The sequence below is a fragment of the Macrosteles quadrilineatus genome, unplaced genomic scaffold (genome assembly GCF_028750875.1).
Source record: "Macrosteles quadrilineatus isolate MER2022 unplaced genomic scaffold, UCM_ALF_1.0 Scaffold_4__1_contigs__length_99947679, whole genome shotgun sequence".
NCBI classification, from domain to species: Eukaryota; Metazoa; Arthropoda; class Insecta; order Hemiptera; family Cicadellidae; genus Macrosteles; species Macrosteles quadrilineatus.
Window position 1 is genome coordinate 71214242 of NW_026542597.1, and position 27103 is coordinate 71241344.

At 32.5% G+C, this 27103-nt stretch overlaps 1 protein-coding gene across 1 annotated transcript in view; it reads left to right on the plus strand.

The window, feature by feature from the left end:
* LOC128992711 (basement membrane-specific heparan sulfate proteoglycan core protein-like) overlaps positions 1 to 27103 on the plus strand; it is a 385028-nt gene that overhangs the window by 273489 nt on the left and 84436 nt on the right. The window contains exons 10-22 of the mRNA XM_054416431.1: positions 2065 to 2187; positions 3899 to 4018; positions 6013 to 6120; positions 6734 to 6853; positions 7462 to 7578; positions 8713 to 8829; positions 16220 to 16333; positions 17396 to 17509; positions 20021 to 20176; positions 20982 to 21041; positions 23936 to 24069; positions 24660 to 24753; positions 26790 to 26927. Of these exons, the coding sequence (XP_054272406.1) occupies positions 2065 to 2187; positions 3899 to 4018; positions 6013 to 6120; positions 6734 to 6853; positions 7462 to 7578; positions 8713 to 8829; positions 16220 to 16333; positions 17396 to 17509; positions 20021 to 20176; positions 20982 to 21041; positions 23936 to 24069; positions 24660 to 24753; positions 26790 to 26927 (1515 nt within the window). The remainder of the gene's footprint in view (positions 1 to 2064; positions 2188 to 3898; positions 4019 to 6012; positions 6121 to 6733; positions 6854 to 7461; positions 7579 to 8712; positions 8830 to 16219; positions 16334 to 17395; positions 17510 to 20020; positions 20177 to 20981; positions 21042 to 23935; positions 24070 to 24659; positions 24754 to 26789; positions 26928 to 27103) is intronic.

A 27103-nucleotide genomic window follows, 5' to 3' on the forward strand; every position in this document is an offset into this window, starting at 1 on the left:
ATCCTTGTAACTTTTATGCTGTTGAACATCATAGAACAGAACCAACTTGTTTAATTGAGACAGCTGTTAAGATTCATTAATTCCTTTTAAATATGAAAAATCATAAGATTAACATGGGGAACTACAGAGCCACTGGGGCGCAGCCCGAAAGGGTTTTTGAGATAAGAATATGCTTTAATGTTAATCGGGAATGTGAGCTATCAGCATGCCAAATTTCAGCCCAATCCGTCCAGTAGTTTATGCGTGATTGAGCAACAAACACACACACAAACACACACACAAACATACACACAAACATACACACAAACTCACAAACTTTCAGATTTATAATATTAGTAAGATAATTCCTAATAACACTAAACCATGTACTGTAGATAACAATGCAAAAACGCACATCAGCTGATCAGAAATAAAGTAAAGAATATGATATGGGACATAGAATTGAGGAAATGGGAAGCAATTCTGCCAAAATATGAGCTTTTTTCCCTAAACGGTGAATATCCTGTATATACTGTTAGTTTGGGTTGAGTTAAAAACATCTTTATAATAAATAGTCCTACTTTTCTTATTAACCTCACATGTAATAATAATATAAATAACATTTTCTTTGTGATAAAAACACTACTCTTAACTTCGGTTCAGCTTTTATAATCGTCCATAATTTTGTAAAATGAAAATACCTATTTCACGGTTTTTTCTGGTTTCTTTTTACTGTTACTTAACAATCATACTCATTCCTTTTCTAATGAATCAGTAAATTATTTAAAGTAAAAACTTTAACAATAGAACTAATTCAAGGCAAACTACAGTAATAGATGTTCAACTTTTTTTCCATTGTTTCCTTCTAATTATAATTATTAACAATATTAACAAGGACAAACTGTATATATTTTCAAAATAAAATTGCCCATACAAAAACATGAAGTCAACTCTTCAGTGATGACTTGCAAAATCTTTGGAACAGTTCTCACTATTGTTAAAAAATTTAAAAAGAGTAAAACTTAACAGTTATATATACTATTAAATTAAATTGTTTTATAAATTAAAGACAAATAAATATTGACTTTGGTCTGACATAAAAGTTAATTTATCCATCTTCTTTTAAGACAAAATGAATGGTTATCCAAATTTTATTTAGGAAATCTAGTAATAAAAGGTAAAATTTTGACCTGTTTGGTTAATAGAAATTTCAATGAACTTTGACATTTTTTCATAGTCAAGAACTAGTAGGTAGATTATAATATCTCTGGGTAAGTAAATTTATATTTTACTTGAATGCGCTTATAAATCCTTTATCACACTTTTGCATGTACATTTTGCATGCCTTTGGGTTGCCTGCAGTTTGGTTGTAGGCCTAACTAGTTTTATTTTTATTTTTATTCTACTTAATTTGTTATAGTAAAATACATATTAAATATAATAAACATATTAAATGAATATTAAATTTTTGGAGTGTTCTAGCCTATAATGGAATATTCAGATAGGTATTAGATATAGATGTATTTTGACAAATTAAACCTTGTTTTTTTTATGCTTAAGGATGTAAAACAAAAAGATCAATGATATATTCAAAACATTGAATTAGTGCTAGGGTAACTTTTTAAAAGGAAATAATAAAATATATGTTTTTAAAATGTAAATAGGGCGTGTATTACGTGGTACGATCAATTCTTATTAAATTTTGAAATACAGAAATGTAATATCAATTTGTAAAAAATCTAAAAGATTCTTTTAAACTCTACAAAAAATAACCAATAGACTATAAAAAAATAAGGAAACAATTACACCCTCTAAAAATTCTTTCTTTTCATCAACTTTATTTTTTTAATACATATATAATTACTGTTAATATCTATAATTAGACATTTCAGATATTGAAATCGATGCAGTCTATTATAGTAATGATTTTTAATATTGAAATTTTCACAAAGTGATAGTGGTATTATAGTAAATATTTAGTTATTTTGCACTTAATTTATTTTCCTCACCGCTATGTGAATTTTTTGGTTGCTTTTATTTATTTCAAGTTTTATTTTGTTTTTGACTTGCTTATTTCACCCCTAGCTTGTGATCCTTCCCGGGAGTTTGAGTGTGAAGACAAAAGCTGTATAGACGCTCGACTACGTTGCGATGGCGTGGTGCACTGTCCGAACGATGCAGCGGACGAGCGAGACTGTCCTGAGCGTAGTAAGTACTGTAAATGTGTAGAGAATTCACAAAATGTATTCATATATACATTTTATTTGTTGGTTCAACCTATGTACATATAGCAGTTGTATTTTTAAAGTGTAGTAACTCATAAAGTCGAAAATTGTTTATTTTTTACAGTGCCTAACAAAGGGAGGCCGACCTTAAACTATGTTTGTGTTAGTAAAAAAAAAAAAACATTTCCAAACAATTCTTATAGGTCAAATCAACAAAGGATAAAGTATTATGTTTCAGAATATTAAAATTAACGCTAGCAATATTATTTAAATATTATTTAATCCATTAGTTAAACCGGATTAAAATAACATTTTCCATTCTCATAAGTTCTGTAGATTAAATGAGTAAAATAGAGTATCTAAGTTTTGTCAAAAAAGATTGTTTCTAATAACTAGACTTGTAGTAACATTAGACATTAGCCGAAGACAACAAATTCAGTAAGTATTGATGATCGGCTGTAGTTTAAGCATGGGCACGTTGTACATGTTGTATATACAAATGGTATCATTGACTATAGATACACCTTAATACCATCCAACCAATATTCTTTGATTCTAGCTATTTAAGAGAGGAAAAACTACTGTTTTGCTTCACTGTGCTGGAGCCCACGGACCCTGTAGATGATGTTTTTATGATTGATTTTTGTGAAAATGTTAACACATCAATCAAAATAAAAAACTAACAGGATACATGAGCTCAAGAAAAAAGAATTTACTTTTCATTTATTTGATAGTTACTTTGACATAAATTTCCATGGTGCCGATTAACTCCCTTAATATTTCACATAGACTAGTAATTATAATAAACTATGCATTAGTTTGCATATATTGTGGTATCTCTAGAATCTCAAACCCTGTAAAGCTAATCTTCAATTCATCTACAGTAATCCAAAATCCTGGGTTTGAAATTTTGTCTCAGTATTGAGATCTAATGGTGTTCTTTTGCTATCATTTTAAACTTGACTATTAAATTTATAAGGTGTATCTTTAGTCATTACTGGTAATGAATATATGTTTATATTTTTCTTATTTCATTTCAACAAGATTGTTCATTTCTGTAAACAAAATTGAAACAAAGCTTTAATAATGAAAAGTGTAAATAAATTGTATAAGCTATTTATTTTTCATGGTGAGGTTTTATCTTGTATAGCTCTATATTTTGTATTTGACTAACACTATTGCTATTAAATATATCATTATAAAGTTACTGGGATAGTATTGTGTATTTTCACTTAAAAATCAATCATTAAAACATTTTAATATACATTTCTAAGAAAACTCTTAAAACTTCTTGTTCATTTTTACTAAAGTAATCAGCAATTCTTTAAAACAAATTTTAATCTGTATAAGACTGACTTTGCAGGGAGGAATGTTTAAACAATAAATAAATGCCTTTAAATACATTATATCATCATTCAGAATAAAGTATTAAAACATTTCTAATCAGCCATATTAATTTCTCTCCCCATTTTCTAATAAGACATTGATTTGTAGTTAAGGCATATCTTACTGTTTCAAAAATAAATTAAAAAACAATAATTGTTCACAGATTAGTAAAAAAATGGGTTTAGGCTGTATCAAAACAAATATTGTTTTATATTATTTAAATAAAGTTTACTAATTTGTTTATGTGACCTAATATAATTATGTGTTTAACACTAACCACAATGTGTATTTTTGAAAACTGTTTTTAGCTATTAGTGTTTGCTCATCAACGCAATTCCGATGCAGAGACGGAACTTGTATTGACCTTAGTCGAAAGTGCGATAGCAAAGTCGATTGCCCTGATAATTCAGACGAACAGAGTTGTACCAGTAAGTTGCCCAGATGTTTCGTTTGTGCCGTCCAGACCTCTTTGCAAAACTCTTATGTGACGTTCGTTCTTCTTTCAACGTTTTCTTCCTGTTCATTGTCGATAGTATTTCCTAAGCTCTTCTGTTTTTAGATGCTGTGGGGTTTTCTGATTCTCTAAATCTTGATGGTTTATCAAGAATTTTTCTTTTTGTATTCTTCTCTCCCTTTCTGTGTTTTTGGAGGTGTCCTATATGTCGCTCTGGTCTGTGGTTATAGTCAGAGTGTTGTTTATAAAAAATATTTTGTGTAAAGGTATATTTAGTTAACATAGATTAGAGAAACCTTGAGTTTTATGTCTGATTTTCAATTTAAATAGCTTGATAGAAACGTGTCATATGCTTTGATTATTGATATACTGATTAGACTGCATTACCATGTACTGTAGTTTCATCTTTAATAGGTACGTTGTTTTTATTTTTAAAACAAAATTAGGAAGAAAATGTTAAATTTATAAAACATCAAAACTAAATTGTATAAAATCAATTTAATACACTATTGCAAACTAAAAAAACCTATCAACATTTATTAAAAAGTTCCTAAATGGAATTTGTACAAAGTGGGCTTTTGAAATTTTGTATTGTATATATTCAAACAAACATTAAAGAAATATATTATTTTGTGATTGTGGTGTAAGTTGTTATACAAATATTAGGGTTTCAAATCAGTTATTTGATTATTTCTCAGAGTTGTTAATGTTATCACATGTTTCATTGTTATGTGTCTAATCTTAGTAGCATGTTCTTCATCTTTTCCCTTGCTTAGTAGTTTCCCAAGCATGTTTTCCACTGTCGTAGTTTAACATTGTTTCGCTTGTTGTATTGTGTGTGCATTCTGTATATAATTTTGTGCATGTAATCCAATTTAAGTGACAGCATTAGTTTCAGAAAAGTTTTGTACGCATTTTATAAAATCATTTTTTGTGAAGAAATATTCCAAACTCTGGTCTTATCTTACGTCAACCTTTGTTTAGATAGCATCATAAATTGATAGGATACAGGTTCGATACAGTATTGACACAATACACGTTTTTATATAATGCACAAAGGCTTTATGATGTAAACTTCTTCTTATAACAATCTGCATTATAACATTCTACACATGTTTTCAACACATAAGATGTCAAACATGAGTGTAATCATTGTTCAGTATACATACTTTCTCCAAAAGCCTCACTACTAACAAAATCTTCAAAATAACATATATTGGCTATGTTTTCTATATTAATGCTGATCACAAGTAATGTATTGATTATTTTGGTTTTGATATGATTTGGTATGTTTAAGGTTGTTATTTTGGTTTGTTCTATCCAACCTGCAACCTGCACCATTGTGTTGTTTATTATTTGAAATTTCTAAAACACATCGAAACATACAATATGAAGAATAAAGTCCATCAATTTGGGTTCGTGGCTTAGTCCTAATAGAAAATGTGTTTATCCTTGTTATAATATTTTGTTTGAGGATTAATAATTTGTTATTTCAGTCATGTATGAGTTGATCTTTTATGTCACAACACCACAGTGGTCACCACAGTAATAAAACTAGGCTGAAATACTAAATTTTTTCACTATGGCCTATAGTGACTCTTTTCGACCCAAGCTAAAGTTTTACGATCGAGGCGAAGCCGAAGTTGGAAAATGAGCAAGGGTTGAAAAGCAACGCATGCATTAAAAACGACTGTTTTTGCTGCAGTATGACGAAAAATATAATTTACTGTAGCTTACTTTGTGAGTGGTGCAATCCACTAATTGAATAAAAAATTGGTTACAGCTGTTCCGCAAGGATAAGATATCACGTTCAATGTCCCAGTCAATGACTGAATATAAAAGAATCGTAAATTGTCAATTTACTTTCACTTGACTCACAGAAAACCTTATGATCCTAAATTTCAAAAAATAAACATCACTTTCTTTGCAATGTTGAATGCCGTACAAGATTTGAGCGCATGTTTCCAGAGTGCAAGCCTGATGAGTTTCTTTGTGGAACTGGATTGTGCATTTCTCTTACGCGACGCTGTGACGGGACCACTCACTGCCAAGACCGGAGTGATGAACTCAACTGTAGTACGTTTCACATCTTACTTTGCAAAAACTTAATTTTAATTTGATTGTAAAATGTTCATGGGTGTAAAAGAAGTGGAGGACCGCATCAGGTAACAAAGCGTGGTCCTTAGTTCTTAAGTGTTGCAGTAAAAAAATACTTTGTCACTGTTTTAGGGTTATTTGACTTATCGACATGTTTACACTAATATTTAAGTTGGCTTGAATTTAAATATTCTTACAACTTATTGAGTTGACTGAAATTGTTGGGTACCTCTAATTTCACTAATTAAAATACCAAACATTATTTTTTTTAATGCTTTTTGAACAATGTTAAAACTATCAGGCAGATTATAATGTTTTCTGATTATCTTACCCTTCCAAGCTATTTTTTAATTTTGTTTTGAGCATGAGTAGTTTATTGAGTGATGTAATGTAATTTGCTGCATATTTGTTGGTTTGGTGAAAATCTTTTCTAACTAGATGAGTTGATCAAGCATTTTTTGCATGATCATTGTTTTGCAACCCATTTGGAAACCATTGACCCACATACAAAATTCCCTTATAATTTTTTACCATAACTGTAAATAATACTGTTCAAGTTTTATTTAATACTGCATGTGTTTTGTGAATTTAGATGCTACTTGCGGTTCAGGAGAGTACCAATGTCGCAACGGAAGGTGTATAGGATGGAATCTGCGTTGCAATAAAGTCGATGACTGCCAAGACTATTCGGACGAATTGAACTGTCCTCGTGGTACGTTCTGTGTAATGTGTTCGTCCATCTTCGTTGTCGAACGTCACGTTCTTTGTTCTTCCTTCCTTCTGAGCCTACATGTGGATCTGCTTTAATCTTATTCTTCCATTTCACAAACACGAGCTACACAAATAGGATTGAACTACTCTCTGAGGAGCTCTTCTTAGGTTTCCTAAACCCGTCTTCTTGTCTCTTTCTCCTTGTTCTTCTCTGTTAGGTACACATTTCTTTCAGCACAGAGACATAGCTCACCAAGGGTCTACTCTTTTGCAGAGAAGTTGACTTAACTGGTATCTTCAGATTTTCACATGTATTCCACTTTCAAACTTTGATTAACAGCTTTGGATTTTTATAATATTTTTCTACTCTATTGTCATACCCTCTAACATTTTGTTATTATAATTAGTATTTGTAATTATTTGTTTTTAATTTTAAGGTTATTTGATACCTATTAAACAGTTTATATGTAATATTGTTTGAACATAATTTAAAAGTAAATGTCCGTGTATTGCCTAACATTTTGGATTTTTGCTTTAGTTTATTCTAACAGATATTGTATTTACCATCCATGTCTGCTGTGTACTAAGGCTGTGTTTGTCATGTTCTAGACTCGTGTAGGAGAGATGAGTTCCGCTGCAGCAGTGGCCATTGTCTATCAATGAGTGCTCTCTGCAATGGCCGACCCGATTGTCCCGGAGGAGATGATGAAATACACTGTCCCAATGGTATGTTGTACCAGTGGTACTAGAGGTACCAGTGGTTGTTATCAAATCAAATTTTAAAATCCTTTTTTCCCTAGTACATTGTTTTAATGGTTTTTCCACGCAAGGATTTAGTCCTTGCCACCTGCTTAATCAAATGGGATTTGATTACGCACTCTACTGTACTCTTAGAAGTTAGTGATTGGGATATGTTAGTTGGTGGGGATAGTTTGTGTTTTTGTATTTTTATATAAGTTTAGAATAGTATGGTGTAAAATATTGTATGTCACTCATCCAAAATGGTTTGTTTACCATACTCATGGTAATCCCACAACCATAAACGGGAACAACCATACTCGTCTAGTAAACACCTATTTTCAGGACTAGCAACGAAATACTATTATTCAAACAGTACATTTATGCACAGATTGTGTTAAGTCAACAATTAAACGTATAAATTGGTCATGTTTGCAGGGTTTAATTAATTAAGAACTCAACTTAAGAACTAAGAACACATGTATATAACTTTCTCCCTGGGTCAGAGCATATTTTAAGGGATTTCCACTGGGCGACAGTGGCGCCGGACTTACCGGGGGTTCTGGTCTGGGGGGAATACCCCCATTAAAAAGGGGGGTCCGAGTTTTTTTTTGTTTGCATAAATTAAAGTGAAAATCACACATTTCTACGTATGTTTTAATGAACTTTTCTATTATATTTGCTTGCAAATAGTCCGTTTAATCTCACTTAAATACGTATTCTAGAACACTGTAACAGGCCAAGGCTCACTTCACAACCTCTTGGGCCAAAATCATACCTCAATACCCTACTCCAAAATATTTACATAATGTTACTTTTTAAATTCCAATAAATTTAAAATGTGGATCATTAAAAAAAAAATATGCCAGCAACACCCATAGTCACTGGGCGACAAAATCTCAGGACTGGGTGACACTTGTGTCGCCCAGTTAACATGTTATTTTATGCCCTGCCCTGGGTAACAAACACTTTGTCACTTTCATCAACGTTCTCTATTCATTTTGATTCGAGGTATGAAGAGTAAATTATCTTTCAAATTGGCAGCAGAAAACATAGCTCTTGCAACTTTCATAGAAAAATCTAGTCTAGATCAGGAACTTTACTTATTTTATCTTTTTCCAGCCCATACCTGTCAGCCGTATGAGTTTCAATGCCGTAGAGATCGTAACTGTGTACCACAATCACGGAAATGTGACGGCTACCCAGACTGCTCTGACTCCAGTGATGAAGAAGACTGTGGTATGATTTCACTTTATATCTCTGCATACGCCTCGAGCCCTCGAGTCGAGGTAGCGCTTACTGTCCAATGTTCTGCTATCTATGTCTGTTAAACCCTCAAAATATGAATACATGGTTGTGAGGTCTTTAGCTTTCATAGTGGCGACAACGCTTTATGACAAAGTGGAAAATTACGCTTTTTAGTGAAGGAGACATTTGAAATTAGATAGTAAAATGTGTTTTTGACGAATGTGCTTTTGATAGAGATAGGTTTGAAGAGTCGTTGTTTGTTGCCTTAAATATGTAAATATTGTGCTTAACCGAGTATTAATGTTTTAACAATTCATTCATGCTTTCATTAATTCAAAAGATGTTTCAGATATTCATAAATTTTGGTATGAATAAATTACTAAAATGTATATTTAAAATATATATAACTAATAGAGAACGTGGTCCAACTCTCAAAAATTTCAGATTTTCAATGTTTACAAATATTTTAAGATCATTTTTGCCTCTTTGGTTTCTCATTTTTCAAAGGTCTTATTGTAAGGAAAGAAATTGTTCACCCATACATACCTCATTATTAACTTGAAAGATATTACCAAGCTTTAGATTGATATTTTTTTTCAAACTCAACTAATCAATTTCACCTTACTGGTGTATTTGTTAGAAATGTTTAGACTCTCTTTTAGATAATTCCTAATTTTCATATGAAATCTAACTATGGTATTATTTCTTGATCACAGAAATTAATTCAAAATCATATCTTGCAACAACTGATTGATTAGGCCTATATTAAATGGGTGAACAAGTGATTTCAGTAATTAGCAGTGTCTGTGACACAAATATCCTCTTATGATTTTTCAAAGTGTTGATTCTAATGTTTCAATCTCCATATGGTGGGGAAACTGAAAAATTAACTAAATCATACACATTTAAATAGATGTCCACATAACCATCACATGAAAATATAATCTTAAAACCATAACGTCAAAACAGCACACTTGTCATTTAATATTTACTTCTTAAAACATAATTCATACGAAGCAATCTCCTCAACTGTGTGCTAAAAATAATTTTAATTTAAGATTTTTGCAACACGTGGTTCATGTGATTAGAACTTTTCTTAAATATTTTATGTGTAGTAAAACATGCCCATGTCAATGACATAATTTTATAGGGAGAAGAAAAATTGTAGGCCTACCTTAAGAGATTAAGATCTGAAAAAGGGCGGGGAAATAAATGGAGACTGTCACAATATACGTTGCAATAAAAGAAACTTTTAAATCAAAATTGAAATAGTTAACAAAATTTTGGGATTTTAGAATATTTTTGGCTAACTTTTTGTACTAATATTATTTGCAAAATTGTTCACACGGTTGGGACTTTGGCCATACACATTAGAAATTCACACTCAACATATATTAACGATTTCTTTCTATTTCACCTCGATTAACTCCACTCCCATAATTTGTATTCATCACATTAACTAGTACATAACCTCTACAGTTGTAAATAGAAACCAAACACTTATCCTACATATTACACTCAACATAGTTAGTTGGCTTGACTGTGGATAATCTATGTAGACAAGCCAAGTAAAAAAACCCAAACTGTCTAACTGAAGTTTAAAATATCTGCGGAGAATGTACTTTGTAAAAGATAACATATCGATAATCTATGGTACTCTCTTTGAATGCTATACTCCATTCACAAAATTAGGTGGTTTGAGGGAAGTGATTCGATCCCTTCCAATTCACCGTTACTATGAAACAACAGCCGACAGCTGATAAGCTGATATATAATTATAATTATCATATAATTAAATATACATATAATTATAATTAACCTAAAAAAGTGGTGGGGGAACCAATGAAACTCTCCCATTAAACCACCTACATTTTGTGAAGAGGATCTAAATTTAAATTACACAGTATTTACAATTCAATCCATATAGCTCTTTAAAGATAACTTCATTTGATTTTTCACACAATAGTTTTTGGTTGTCCCTCAAAGGCACATATAATTTGGGCCTGAGAGCATCATCATTTTCAAAGCTGAATAAACATATTTTTTCCTACAGTCACCCGACAAAGTTGGCTTCCTTGTACTGTTTATAGTACAGAAAGCTGCTAATTGCTGCATATTTATACATTGCCGTACGGTTTATACTTTGTCGTGCGGTTTATACTTTGCCGCACATCAGGATTCCAACGAAACAACACAAAACAGCGTGGTTCTATTATGCACGTAATCCGTGTACGCTTGGAAATAGGTTGGCAACACTTAAAGATAATAATACTATGAGCAGCTGATTGACTATTATAACTACGATTTAACCTGTCATTTCGTGTTTATAATTTCGATATTTCTGAACTTTCTGGACTTTTCTTTTAAACGTTTTTAAAACATTCCTACGATCTTAATAAACAAGAAAATACCTTTAAAGCATTTTCTTTAGGCGCGGAAACCACTTCAAAATACAAAAACATACGGAACTATATTCTCAAAACGCGGAGCACATTTCTTACCAAGGAAAAATAGCGGAGTGATACGGACCGCGGGTACTACTTTCTCTAGGGCACCATTTGTGTTGCCAGCTGAACCTAAAAACGTGTTGTATAGTGTTTGAAAGACTAATAATTAATATGCTTTATAGTGACTGTAGGAAAAATGTAATGTGTAACACGAGTGAAAAAGGCCTTTGCTGCACTCGAGATCATTCCAAACATTGCTCTCGTGTGCAGCAAAGTGCCACTTTGCCCACTAGTTACACAAATAACTATTTTCATACTAATAAGTTGTGTTTAATATCCTATAAACAAATTTTTACTAAAATCCTTAAATACTCAAAATTATATAACAGTCAATAAAACAAAAAGTATTCCTCCAAATATCTAATGGTTTTTGTCTACTGGACTATCCACAGTCATTGCTGATAGGTTGCTACGGGAGCTTCTGGCCGCACTTTCGTCAGCAGATAATGTGCTTTTGTGTTGCTTGGCTTGTATATAACATGTGCTTGCCGGGTAGAGGACGTGCTTGCTCCTTGTCAGTCGTCTGACTTCACCTGCAGAGACGGCTCTTGTATTCCCAAGGACAAGCGATGTGACGGAAAGAAGGATTGCCCCGAAGGACTTGATGAGGTGGATTGTAGCGATGGTAATTTTACTTTAATACATTAGGAGACCATTTTCTATTATGGTGGATTCAGTCTTGAGAATTGATTGATTTATGATGCATCATAAGGGATGAAATGTGAAAATTTAGTCAAAATTGTACTTATGAAATACAGTAGAATCATTTTGTGATTTTATTTAAATACCTGTAGATTAAATATTTAAAATTAGTATCTTAATACTCATATAACAATTCTATATAATACTTGGAGTTTCCTTGTTGCAGATTTTCCCAAAACACACATCGGGGCAACAGAAAATTAAAATTCTAAATTGCACCTCCAATTATTTCATAAAACAATAATCCTTCTGAAGCGAAGTTATTTCCTTCCACCATGAAGTTATAGTGGGTATTTTGAAATGGTATGTTGGGGTTAAAAAAGTAAAAAGTACCGTAAAAAATATTATGTGGGGTTTGAGATTGGCACCACATGTTTTGTTATGGCATTACTGTTGAATGAACAACACAATTGATGTGTTTTCCTCATTGAGATTCAAAGTGTTATTGTCAATGAAAAACTAGTACAAAATGTCTTATATTATAATGAAGACCACAGTATATAACTGAGGCTATTGGAGGTTAAGGAGATTATAATTTTGTACTCTATGCTTAAAAGATGACATCCATCAGCTGGAACTGAGAGCAGAAATCAACAAAAAACATAACCTCAATGTCATTTGTTTGTTTTGTTTACTGTGATTAACTTAAATAAATGTGTGATTAGTTATTGAATTTCGGTAATATTTAAGTAAAACTTATTGAATTCATCTAAAATTATGATGCATCATGGATTTCATAATGTAAGGAACCCCGATCATATTTCTTGCAATAATTACAAGCATAAATTAATTATGATACTGTAGGCTACTTAATCCACATTGCTTTACTAAAATTAACTTGAAATAATAAATTAAACTGCAGCCCTAAACTTTTCACAGATTTTAATGAATCTTAGCATTTATATTTGCATTTAGTTTATATATTTAATTTGAAAAATTCCATTTATTTTGGCAACAAAAAAGATGATTCAAAAGAAAGTTATAAAAAAATTCTAAGTGAGCTTAAATACTTGTGAAACTGACGTTATTTTGATTAGACATGGGTTTGAATATAAATTTATTTAGGCCTATTAAACATTTTTTAAAATAAAAACTCTTAAGAGAGCAACTGATGAATTTAAAGCCTGGCCTGCGGATTTTCTGTGATATGGTCATTTTCTTAAATTTCCATACTCAACAGGCATCTTTTGTTTTGTTCATGAATCATTATTTAGGCCTACCTATTACTATATAATTTGAAACCAAATAAGCAACAAATAAATTTTGAAATTTTTTAAAGAGTTTTGTCAACAAGATGTACTAAGTTAGATGATTTTATCTTTCCATGCAACCAATTTTATACTCTTCTTAGGTCTAGGTTAAATATTACTAATTTGCCAAATGCTTTACCCTTCTAAAAAGAACTTATAGGCCTACTTTAGCAATCACTTAAAAGTTAAACGAAACAAATTCTTGAATATGTCAGAAAATCAGTCCCCTACAATAAAAATACGTACCCTACATTAGTTTCATTGATGAAAGGGTTTTATCATAGCCTCCTCTAATACAAGGCCGCAGCGACACTGCTGTCCCGTCAAACCGAAACACCTGTTGCACTAATTTATAATGGGACTGTGTATAGGAAATGTTTACTATTTTGATTTTATTTCTCTTATTATCATAGCAATAGGCATGACGTTGCCACACACAAACCTAGTGTTAGAGAAGGCTATGGTTTTATCTTAGAATTAATATAAAATGAAAATCTAGATATTAAGCGTGCTTTTAGTGCCTAGATGTGTTATATAGAGAAAAGCTTATCTTGTGACTCATAGTTGTCTGTGTTTGTCTGTGTGTATACTTACTGATTTAGCCCAAGCACTGCTTCTTTATATCCTTCACTTTTCTAAACCTTGTATACCTTTGAATAACTTTCAAATTAGGCCTACTGTAGTTTTTGCTGACACGTATTTTCAGTTTATTTGGTATATAAATACCTCAAAAGGTGATTTATTACTTTTGAGTTTGTTTTGTAATATTTTACATGAATCAGTCAGTAGTCTGATTGTAATTCAGCTACAGCCAGCTCACGCAAGTAGATTTCTTTTGTTACAGCCAAATTTTGTATTTTTAAGCTGTAGGCCTACAGATAAGGAAATAAAAAATTCACGCAAACTAATTCTGTATCAGAGTTCATGGATATTTGTTCATGACTTATAAATTGAAGTACTAAAAATTAAAAGCAAGACCAGTGATAGCGTACAATCCTGGTTTTGTAACTAATTGTTTTACCATGTAGCCTATCATAAATTTCATTCAATAAGGAAGCAGTAATTGTGGTAAATGTGTCGCTTACCGCTTGGATTGTGTGTCGCATAACCAGGGAATCCTGTACATTGCATGGCTAACGAGTTCCGTTGTAACGATGGAACGTGCATACAAGCCGTCTACCGCTGTGACAACGTTACTGACTGCCCGGACCGCAGCGATGAGCTTAATTGTGGACGTAAGTGTGTGTTTTTGGTGATTTTTAAAATTATGTTTGGGGAGTTTTGTGTGCTTTGTTGCAGATTTATAAAATTATGCAGGGGCCAAAAATTGTTAGTCCTTTTGTGTTTGTTAACATTTAACAGCTTAGGAATGTTTTGGGTTCTCCCCCTGTCATCTTGCAAAAATCAGAACCAAACATTGTTATAAGGTACATACTATCATCAAAAATAGGTTAGGTGTGTACCTTTTCATCACCATTCTATAATGTAATTTCAAATCTAAAAATGTGTTGTATGTTGCCTATGAAAATATTCAACTTCATTCCCTCTGATTTTAAAATCTCCCTCTCTCTTACTTTATAGACGGTTACATAAACGTTGTCTTCAGGGTTTGAACGTACCGAATACCGAAGCTCTTGTATCAGTAACTTTACTCCTGAATAAGTTTTAGCCTCATTGCAGAATGCAGATGGCTGGGTAATAAGCAGAAGCTGAGATCAAAACATATAAGTACTTATGAATGCCATGCAAATTCAGAACATTGATTCAGCTTTGTCTCATGTTGGTTGTGGAAAAGTTTATTAATGGCCCAAGTTAATGAATGACATACTGTTAGGTCCAGTGGCGGATCAAGAGGAGGGGCGAAGGGGGCGACCGCCCCCCCCCCCCACAGGCATACTGCACATGTAATACAGTAGTGCATACACATTGCGTAAAATAATTTGTCACACTAACTTTGGACAAAGAAATGGTATAAAACTGCCATTTTGGAGACTTAGTTTACATCAATTTTTCGAGGGGTACCCTGAATTCCCCAGACCCCACGGTTTGCCCCACACCCCTTGTGACTTTTCTAGATCCGCCACAGGTTACGTCTCTAAAACTCTGATAATCCAAATGTTTGGACCATTTTTAAGTTAACTTAATTAAGTATACCGTACCTCATCTTACATTTTTTTAAGTAATATTAATAGCCTTATGTTCTACATGGTGGACTTAAAATGTATAATAGCAGTATACACTCCTGGCTTACAAATTCGTAAGTAGTTTGCATCACGTGCCCCTTCGCTAAAACTTAATTCAAAAATTAGTTAACAAAGCTTTTTTGTAAGGTTCAAGACAGTTTAGTTTGTTCAAAAAATAAATTGTGTTATTTATGTACAATTATAATTATTTATGTAGGTAACGCAATACAGTGCAGTAAGTATGTGACAAAAAAAGGTTAAAATTACTTAATAGGAACCTCAATATAAATAATAATGGTGGACACGGAGATCTTTTGACCAGGGGTGGACTTCAGCTGGCTCACATGAGAAGATTGGAGCCTATGGGCTCATAGATAAATAAGATCACTTTGAAAAGAAAAAAAAAAAAAAAAAACTTGAATATACTCTTTATATGTCCAATGTTTAAGTGTTATAATACCGTACATGTTTTTTTTTCCAATTTTTATATCCCCATATACTTTAATTTTCTCTGATACACTAACTAAAGTGTTTACCTTAAAAACGATTAGTTTTTCTACCTCTGTATAAACTGTATCCATACATTATACAGTTCATATTGTACAAAACAGATCAGGCCTACCATATGCGTTCATGTAGTCAATACCTCAACACAAAAAAATATGAATATCAATATGTATCTAATGTAAAAAATTACTTGTGTAACAGTAATAAAGATTTGTGTTTCCCACCTAAACAGCTGTTCCGTGCCGTCAAGATGAGATCACCTGCGGGGACGGAAGCTGCGTGAGACAGGAACTGAAATGTGACGGAACACCAGACTGTAGAGATGGAGCGGACGAGCGCAACTGTCGTAAGTATTTGGATCAGGGGTTGATTTCTTAGGGAGACAAATTAAAGTTGTCCCTTGATAATCTGAACATTGTAATCCGACGTAGGCCTACATGGTAGTATGGCGCCAGCAGTCTTTCAAGGGAGTCAAAATAAGCCTGCAGCGAGGTGGAACAGACCTTCCTCCGCACTATTTTGTCCCAAATGTCTAATAGTTATTAATACTGCATTAGGAAATAATGGTCATATCTTATATTGATTAAATGCATTAAGAGAAACCCTATCTTGATAATCCAACATTTTCAGTAATGTCATACCTTCCTCTTTTTCTTATCGGATTATCGTGGGACATTCTTATATCGCCATTCTTGGTAAAAGTAGAAACATTTTCTTTGAAAGGATAGAATATTATTCATTCCAGTATTTTTAAATCTACTATAATTCCTTTCCTTTTCTCATGTGTATGAATAAAATTTCAGTATAATGGAAGTAGTGCCATCATTGCCATCAGATCCTTTTATAAAACCTGACATGCTCACTTCATATAGCTTGGATATATGATAGAGCTACAGGGGCAACCTTACATTTTCAATTCTATTGTGCCATAGAGAAGAAGGGTAAAGAGGAAACACTCTTATAGGACAACTGTGAGCTTTCAGATCTGGTATGTTGTGCTGGAAATATACTTGTGATGTGCAAGGAAGAGCTAGAGCGGTGAGCACTGTGCGGAAATCCTTATCACACAGGGCATACAGGGTCTTCCTCCATCGTGAGCGTTGTAGTATTTGATCCTAAATACCAGCACTAGTGTGAGACACCAAATAAGTGTACCATTGAATGTTTCTTCTGTATCTGTGTTTATGCTCAGTTCAGGCAGGCTTGGTAAATTTTCACAAGCTTCTTTAAGACCATGATTGAACTACTGTTGAAATTTCCTTACACTGCAGTTCCAACACTATTACAATGAATTTTAGTTGACATTTCTTTGCTTACCTTGACCCCTGAGATAGTTTTGTTTGGTATAGAGCCAAAGCTATTTTTTGTGCTTAGTTTGCAGCACTTTAACTCATTTTTATGTCACCAGCTGTCCGATGCAGACCAGACGAGTTTGTTTGTGACGGGAGCCGCTGCGTTCACAACTCCAAGAAATGTGACAGAAACCCAGATTGTGCTGATTACACTGACGAACTCAGCTGTGGTAAGTGAAGTTCAGAATTAATCATCTTTATAATCACAATGCTACAGTCACTTGCAAAAAAAATCAGCATAAGAAGAGTTAAACAAATACTGCAAAAAATCAATCCGTTTCAATACAAGCTCAACTCTAGACCATAATACAGAATTCTAAGAAAACTACTCATCTTCAATAAGAAGATTGAAATTTAGAATTACAAGTAGACTCTTCATTCTAATGGAAAACCTAAAACCCGGTGTGGTATATCTGGTATTTCAGCAATAGCTATTTTATTATGTGATACATTGTTTACATTCTATTTACGGTAGCCTACTCACATTTAAATTTTGTTTGCCACTTACACTTTCCAGCCCGACCTCGATGCCCCCGGGGCTACTTCACCTGTAACTCGGGTCAGTGCATCCCACAATATCTAAAGTGCGATAACAGAACTGACTGCTACGATAAAAGCGACGAACAATATTGTCGCCAATATTTTGAAGGAGGTATTTCACAGTTGTATTTTCTACGCTTGGGATCTCCTTCGCTGGTTTTCATCCAATTTAGTTTTTTGGGTGTAATTGGATTAGATTCCTGGTTTTAGAGTTTAGAGTTATTTCTCCAATTGTATATAGGGAAGATCACTGTACAGGTAGTTGCATATGGAAAATTGTGGTAGTAATATTCATTATATTTAGGTTAGATATTTAAAATTGAGAGAACTCATGATTTGAATTCAGTGTGAGGATACTACAGTGAATACTGCGCTAACAAAAATTATATTGTAATGTCTGTGTGGAAACGTATGTTCTTACCCCTAATTTTTTACTAAGAGAAGTGAAAATTCAGAGGGACAATAATTCATTTGTGAATGATAGGCCTTTTTTGGATATAGAGTTCAAAATTCACTGCCAAACTTTTAGTTTCTAAAATTGTGATTGTTAAATTGTGTCTCCCCATTCAATATATTTTTAATTAGGCCCTAACTTAACAATTCAAGTAAAATTTGACATCATATCACATATTTCAAACGAGATTTACCTTACATGAGCAGATTTAAAAACCACAAAAATAAACTTTGGATACTGCAAGTAGCCTTTTCATCCTGTTGTAAATTCTGAACGTCCGATGAGGATTGTTGATTAGTTTTGTCGCACACAGGGTGGTTTAGCATCTTAGACTTTGGTGTTAAAGGAATAGGTCCGATTCAATGGTCATATCCAATGAGGAGTTTGAACCGCTTTCCCTCATATGGGTTGAATATTCTCAATCACAAAATGTACTGGTGTTATAGTTAAAATGGTTTCTCTTAGCAATGGGTAGGAAAATAGTTTTTTTAAGAATTTCTTCGGCTAATTACTTTGTCTTATATTTTCTTTGGATGACATTTACATGTTTACTGTTCGAGGTTAGCATACACATATCAGGTGTTAGCATACACAAATATAATTTCTTCATTCAGTTCGATGTTAACTTGTTAACTAATAAAACCTAAAGCACACAATAATGTATATGAATAAACAAACACATACATTTTACATTACAAAACACTTTAAAGTGGGTGAATCAGACATACAGAACTGTTAGTGGTTTAACCATTGGTTAATTTTTTTTTAGTCCGTGAAATTATTAAGAATACTAAACTGTCTTTGATCCATAAGAGTGATAAGCCTTTAAGGGATTTTTTTATCTACAATAAAACAATTGTTTACCATAGCTATGTGGATTAAGTTAATAAGGCACACTGGAATCCTAAACATGTTCTTTCTCCAGGTCACTTTTATTTCTAACCATACAGAAAACAAGTAGCCTACACTGGAACTTCACAAAACTGATTGTGCACTGGGCTTATACTATCTACTTTGTTTTCTTGCAAATTACTGAACACTTTATGCGTATGAATTTACCTGCGTTTTCTGATTTCTCTTCTTCCTCCTCTTCTTCACCATCATCTTCTTCTTCACATTGTATGCTTTACACAGTTTAAAATGCTTCCATCTAGACATTGTAGTTATGCTTTGATTAGCTGGGAGAGTTTGTAATTATTGATTTTATATTTTATCCAAGGTATTGTTGGTTGATCTAGATTTATTGAAGTATAAGAAGAATTTAGTTTTTCATGGAATCAAAAATATAAAAATCTTCCATAATTCACAAAAAACTACAATACTAAAATCAAGAGGTATTTTTCCTTTTATTTATTTTTTGTTCATTCTAAAAAGGTAGGAACAGGTGATGTCTAAAATTCAAGGAATGGATGGCTGCTGAAATAAACAATATTTCAAGGAAAAAACCCTACATCTCACAATTAATTGTACAACATAAGGTTTCTGTAAGCTGTAAAGCCAAAGATTCTTTTTAAAAAAACTTAAAGACACTATGTGAAAGTTTTGTGCATAACCACCGATTATCTTCCTATTTATGATTCTTTGATGAAATATAGTTTTCCACACAAATTATATTGTAGGTTCTAGCGTCTACAAACATTTAATTTTTGTACATGATTTATTGATTTAAGTTATTTGTTCTCCGCAGGTGTGCCTGCATCCCAGTCGCCCCCAGTGTCGGACAACCGAGTGAGCTGCGCGTACGGACAATTCGCTTGTTCCTCGGGAGACCAGTGTGTGCCGATGTCCACCCACTGCGACAACAACTACGACTGTAGAGACTTCTCCGACGAGTCAAACTGCGGTAAGCCACACAGATATGAAACATCCAAACTACCTACAGCCATTAGTTGCTGTAATTTATTTGGACCCGAGTATTCACTTGATTGAGTTTAACTCGCAGATTGAAGTTCAAAAAACTAAAAAGTCTATGAAAGATTATAAATCTTATGGTACAAATTTATCACAGCCTAGAATTTTTGAAAATAAAATCTTGCTTGGTTGGGAACTTGGCCCAAAAAATGTTAATAAATTTAGAATGGGCAATTTAAAAACAAATTGTTTTGTCTCTAAAAAGGTTTTTGCACCATACAAACTGTATACTGTAACATAACAATCAGCTAAGCTATAATTATATATATTACAATAAATTGTAATTATTTACACTAATAGTGGGGAGCGAGCTGGTCTAGTGGTTAGGGCACGGGACTTCGGTCCAAGAGGTCCCGGGTTCAAATCCCACCAAATCACCGGATTTTATCTAAGTGATAATGCCGTAACCCCTACATCTAACCTGAAGTATTGTGAATCCCGGGCTTGTGCCTAAGATCGAGTCCTAAGACAAAAAAAATAGGGCATTGATTATCCACAGTCCAGTCATCCGAAAAGTTAGTTAATCGTAAGGCCGATCACCAGTGTTGCCCAGACCGATATTTATGCTCTTGATTGTTGCTGCAAATGCAGGAGACAATCACAATCAAAATTTGTTTATGGGAATTCGTACTTGATTTTGAACATAGTGGTTTTATTTAAGAGAATTCTTTTTAGCAAACTTGTTTTTGAATGTATGAATTATTTAAGTTGTTTAATGTTTCTTGGTTTTTTTGCAGCTGGAAATCCAGATGGTCTCAATTTGAAAACTTACCCAACAGATCAAATCATCAAAGAAAGTAAGTTTAGTCTATATGACAATCCAAACTAATGTGAAAAATTCAACACCTAAAAAATTTAATTTTCCAGTGATATCGGCTATAGGCGATGTCAAGCGGCTCATAGTAGGTCACTTTTAGACCACTGAACTGATAAATTGTGTTTTTGATAGTCTGAAAAGAAAAAGTAATAAGTGTAAACAATGGTTATAAGACTAAACTATAGAATCAACATTGTCAAATTTAACATAGGTTAGGTCAAAGGTGGGAACCATAATTTGTTTATGTGCTGTTTTAGTGATGTTTAATTGTTTTAAGAGATTGAGCTAATTATGTGCGATTACTACAATAAATCTGTTTGTTTATAAGTATATTTTATAAAAATACATTTTACAATTTACCAGTAGGCCTAGAACATTTCTGGCCAAAGTGTCTTAGGACTAACTAGCTCAGTGGACACTAGTTAATTGGTTTGCATAGCTGCAACATCTTTTCAATGCTGTCCCTTTTTTCGTAATACTAACAAAATTGACTTCAATATCTGTCCTTTTATTAAAATTTTTGGTTGCAAAAAATGAAAATTATAGTGTAGATAGATGTTTGATTTTTATAACTAGAAAATCCAATGGTATTAGTTTTTTTTATAAAAGAGGTTTCTAGTGATTCACTCCAAAATTAAGCGGGGATATAAAATTGGTATTAGGTTAATTCTCAGTGGTTTTATAAACATTAAATAATTCGACAATTATTCATAGATATTTACAACTATAACTTTCTACAGTTCCAAGACTAGTTGCATTCTAACAAAATATTTTGTTATTTTTCACTTTCTGTTCCTGATAGCTGAACAAGGTAAGACACTGTCATGGAATGTTTTGATGTTATTCTGTATTCTTCATGATTTCATAGCAAATGGACCAAATATGTGTACTTTGCTCTTTTGTCAGCTTATGACGTATATTTTTCTCAAAATGAGAATTTCAATTTGGTTTCATTGCAGTAAAGTAAAACCAATAGTATGAAAAGATTGGTTGATTAAATATTTGAAAATTGGACATACATAGTGATAAACATTTTTTTTATTTTTAAGAAAAAGTGTACCAGAAGAGTAATATGATTATTCTTTTTGACAGAGGTTTATTTCTTCATTTCCTCAAATCTTTGTAAAAATGAATTTAAAAATTCCAAAAAACAATTTAAAACGTGCCCTTAAATGATTTTATTTTTTTATTACAATCTTAAGATAGTAATTATTTATTATTGTAATCAATTATCATTGATCTTAAATGATAATCCCTAAATATTGTAATGTTTCGATATTTTAGAGTCCAAATTTAATGCTGTAGTAGTAGTGAAATGTTTGAGCCATATTTATATATGTTATGAATGATTTATAAAGCTTTATTTGTTGTCGTTCTCGCTCATGCTCATGTAATTTGTATTTACGCTAAAGAAAAGTTTAATTACAACTTACAACTTATGTTTAGTTACCTTGCACATTCACCCCCTTAAATACTCTAAAATGTAATTGGCTGTGATTTTACTATACATCATTTGCTTAGGTGTTCTATTTTAAATGCTTTTAATTTATAATGGTTTCTCTGTACTTAGTTACTTTCTAAACGGTTGTTCTTGCTAGTTTTATGTTGTGTAGAAACAATTTCAAGACCAGATCACTCTGTTGAACACAGAACATTCACAGTTTGGTCTTTGATTAGTTTTGATATTTATGGATTTCATGTAGCTTCCAAAGCATTGTAGAAAGAGATATCAACTAATTTGAAGAACAGTATCTAAAGTATTATAAATAGAATGACTTTGCACCTGGAATTTAAATTGCAGTGTTGTAGATTGTAAAAATGGGGTTGTAGTCACTGTAGTCAGTAACTATTTTCATACAAAAATTTTTTTTTCAAAAATAACTTTTTTAAATTTCTATGAATTGGGGGAACGTAGTTGTTTCATGAGGTGAGAGGCATAGATAAACTCTTTTCATGAAGCAATAAGAAAAAAATAATTTCTTGTTCATGTACCACTATGTCATTGTGCATAGCAAGCAAATAAGATTCAAACTTTTGAGTTTTAGTGTACATTCTTTGACACATATTTGCAGTTCAATAATTTACAATATTCTACTAAATTCTTAACAAAGTTTACTGGTATTTGATTTGTTTAATTTTAAATACATTAAAGTCCCACAAACTCAGCACCTAATAACTCAGCAGACTTTTCAGTGCACAATTTTTACCTATGTTCCTCTGAAACCATATTTTGGGTGTATTATTTGTTGGTAACTCTGCCTGCTACGGCCAACTACAAAAATTAGTAGCTTCAATTGCATTGTCTTTACACTGTCTTTGTCATCGAGTCCATTGGTGTAGTTAGCATTTTCCAGTGTGGGAAGGCTCACCATTGTTGCAGTCAAGAATATAGGTCACTTACCAATATGAGGTTTTTTTGGAAAAATCTGAATGGGAACACCATTCCCACACGTCCGCCCCACTAACACCACGTATTGAGTCTTAGCAATTCTAGCAGATATTGAGTCTTGGAAACGTGATTTATGCATAGGCCTACTTGATAACCTGCGCTAGCCTCTCAATTTCAGACACTACCATAACGTTAATTTTTTTTTAGGGAAAAGTTCTTTGATTGTTTAAATTTACAAATGTTTATGATGTAGTGTTTTTAATGATAACATGAGAAATTGAAAATAAAATGGACTTTGGTACATCTTGGTTTTAATTTGATGTCCTTTTTCTGATAATCAAGCTTTTTCCTTACCGAACCACTGTGCTTACTATGCTTACACCGAGTTTGTGTACCTTGATGTAGATCGACTTATTTACTGGTGACAAAAGTCAAGAATGACTTCTAAAGAAGGTTTACTAATTATGTGTGGTGTTGCTCTTTAGGCAGGGAGGTGGTGTTCCAGTGTCGAGACGAAGGGCCACTAAGGGCTTCTGTGAGGTGGATCCGTAGTAACAACGAACCTCTACCTCCCGGCTCACGGGATATCAAGGGACGGCTCGAGATGCCAAACATTCAGGTATCACAAACATTAGTTCTTTAAAATATTAACCATACACAAGAGACTATTAAAAAAATTCACTTAGCTCTTTGATGTAAAAGACAGCTTAATTTGTCTGAAATGAAACCAAGCAGTTTATGTATTGGTTATTAAAGTTTATATTTGTAGTATACCGGTGTGACTGGTTAAAATTTACAATTGTTAAAATATCAGTATCAGTATATCTAGTAATGTCGATTGAAGTTTTTCATATTGTATCCATAAAAACAATATTATATTACAAGTCAGAAAAATTAGACTTCTATCCAGGTGTTTCTGCAATTGATAATTGAAATAGAAGTGCCTTTTCAAAGTAGATTTGTTGTAATAACCTTTTATCACCTCATTTTTTTATGCACAATCTTTTCTCGAAATCTCCTTCAACAAGTCGATGGTCAGTAGCAATTGATTTACAGACAAAACGATGTATCCTTTATCAAAGACACATATGTTCCTCATCATCTTTTTCATATATTTTAATCGTATTATGCTGTTTTTTTAAGTATTTTTGTTAAAGTTCTGTGCTTTGGTTTTGATTTAATTTAGACTAAAACATGTTTTGCTTTCAGCTGGAGCACACCGGAACTTACATCTGTGAGGCTATTGGTTTCTCTCCTACCACACCAGGCTCCAGGGCTTCTGTATATCTCAGAGTAGAACCATGTAAGATGTTGGAAATGCTTCAAACTTATATCTTTAGACACATTCTGTATCTGCATGACAATGGTTAACGTACTGTAGTAAAGTAAACCTATGTGTAAACAGAAGTGAATAGTAATCGTAGAATCAAGGTAAGATGTTGACTATACTACTGAAAATATTCCCCACCCTTGAAGACGAGCAGACGACCAGTTGAAGACTAGACACTAGTGTAATCACACATAATTTCCACCTTTCGTTCTTACTAATACAATAAGTAAAGTAATTACTGTTAATTGGCCATATTTTAATAAGGAATACTACATCTATTGGCTTCATAACTGGGTATGATCCGGGAATTAAAAAGGTCCTTAAAAATTCCTACAGAAACCTACTACCACTCCTGCTAAGTAAGCCTACTACCAATGATTATAGTGTTGTAAGTGGATATAATGGCATGGCCGTATCTCAAATTATAGTCTATGTCTTCATCAAAAAATACATATAGACATGTAAAGTTCACATTTAAAAACAAAAAGAATATTTTTAGTCAACGCTAGGCCGGACTCACTTGAATCATGAAACAACACAACACAGGCTGCACGGCAAACGCAACGCACTCAAATCTTAATGGTACCCAGGCAAATTTGTATACCTCCTATTGTTTACAACAAAGATAATTTTTTTAACTTACATGCTACGGAACAACCAATCCACTCTGCCTTGAAGAAACTATTTCAATCGCTATACTAAATGGTGTTTGAGATTCCACAAACCTACTTACTGTTCTGTATCATGGACATGTTGACATTTTTGCAAGCAGCTGGGAAATTTAAACCACTGGGAAAAATGAATGAAAACGTGGCTTTGTCAAAGTATGGTGTCCGCACTGACACTGACTTGGATACTTTCGGATCAGGTATCAAAAAAGTGTTTATTGCTTACGTTAGACTCAGTTGTAGACATATTGGAAATTTGCATAGAAAGGATAAGTCTGCAGTTTAGATTTACGTAAATCACTGTAGTTGTTGTTTAAGTTTTTAGTAAATATTTCTCATGCATTTTCCATTTCAAAACTAACTATAGCCTTAGTATTGACAATTTATTTGAGCTAAGTGTAATCTTATGTTCAAATTATTAGAATTAGTATTTCATATTTAGATTTTTTCATAGTCAGACTTAGATCTTGTCCAAAATTGTAATAGCTATTTGACACTTACTTTTAGGTTTTAGTATCCATTTGTTAGGATGTGTACATTGTTTGCAGAATTTGCAGGTAGTATTTTGTCTTCATAATTACAATTTAAAAACCTTTATCGAGTTAAAATAATATTGATGTTTGGCTTATTCAACTTTTTTTTCTCTTGCTTGCATTACTAAACTTGAATATGTGGTAAGTTTTTAATGTGATATTCTTTATCCAATTATTTACATAGAACACTTATGTAAAGAGTATCCCAGCATGCTATTATTAGGTTTATTGAAATATAGTTTTAGACAATAACTAAAGAAATTAGCCTCTGAACATACTAGAATTTGTATAAAACTTATTCAAATTCCAAACCATTATAATTTTAATATTTTATATAGCATTGGACAAAAGAAAATTTTAGTTTTTATTTACATAGGTATTAAGATTAACATTTTGTTTCAAACTTAACGTAAGACAGTCAGTACAAAGTTGAAATAATTTCAATATTCCCTTTTCCCTAAGTATTTATTTTTGGATTCGAGTCCATTACATTACCTTCATCAAACTACTGAAAGTTATTATTATTATTAATTAAAATTTATTTAACATTGAATTAAATTTGAATTTTTCTCTGTGAATAAAAGTAAAAGTTGAAATTTCAAACAAACATTTTAATGTGAAAACAACAAACTATCACTCTAAAGTTTAGTACTCAGATTAGATTACTCAATACATTCAAATTTCTATACTTTCAATAATTGTGAAACACTTTCCAAATTTGTGTTTGGGTTGCATGGTTAAATTGTTTATCAAATAATCTGAAAAACTTTAATTGAAAATAAAATGTGAAGACTTTGTTCTTTTGCAGTTGATGAAATCGCCGTGCCAACTCGTAAAGCTTGTGGATTCAACGAGGCTACATGTTCAAACGGAGATTGCATCGCTAAGAACCGTGTTTGTGATGGGAGAAACGACTGTACTGATGGATCAGACGAGATAAGATGCAGTAAGTATTCTCACTGTGTGTAAAAAGTTTTTCTTACATAAATTAAATCCCTGGATTAAAACTGGCACTGCCAAGTCCGTTGATCCTGCAGAATTTCCAGCATCTTTTCCCAAGGTTACGGCCTCCTGTGTTTGAGTGACGTTGGAGACATTTCTGTTATCGGCTGTAGAGGAGGA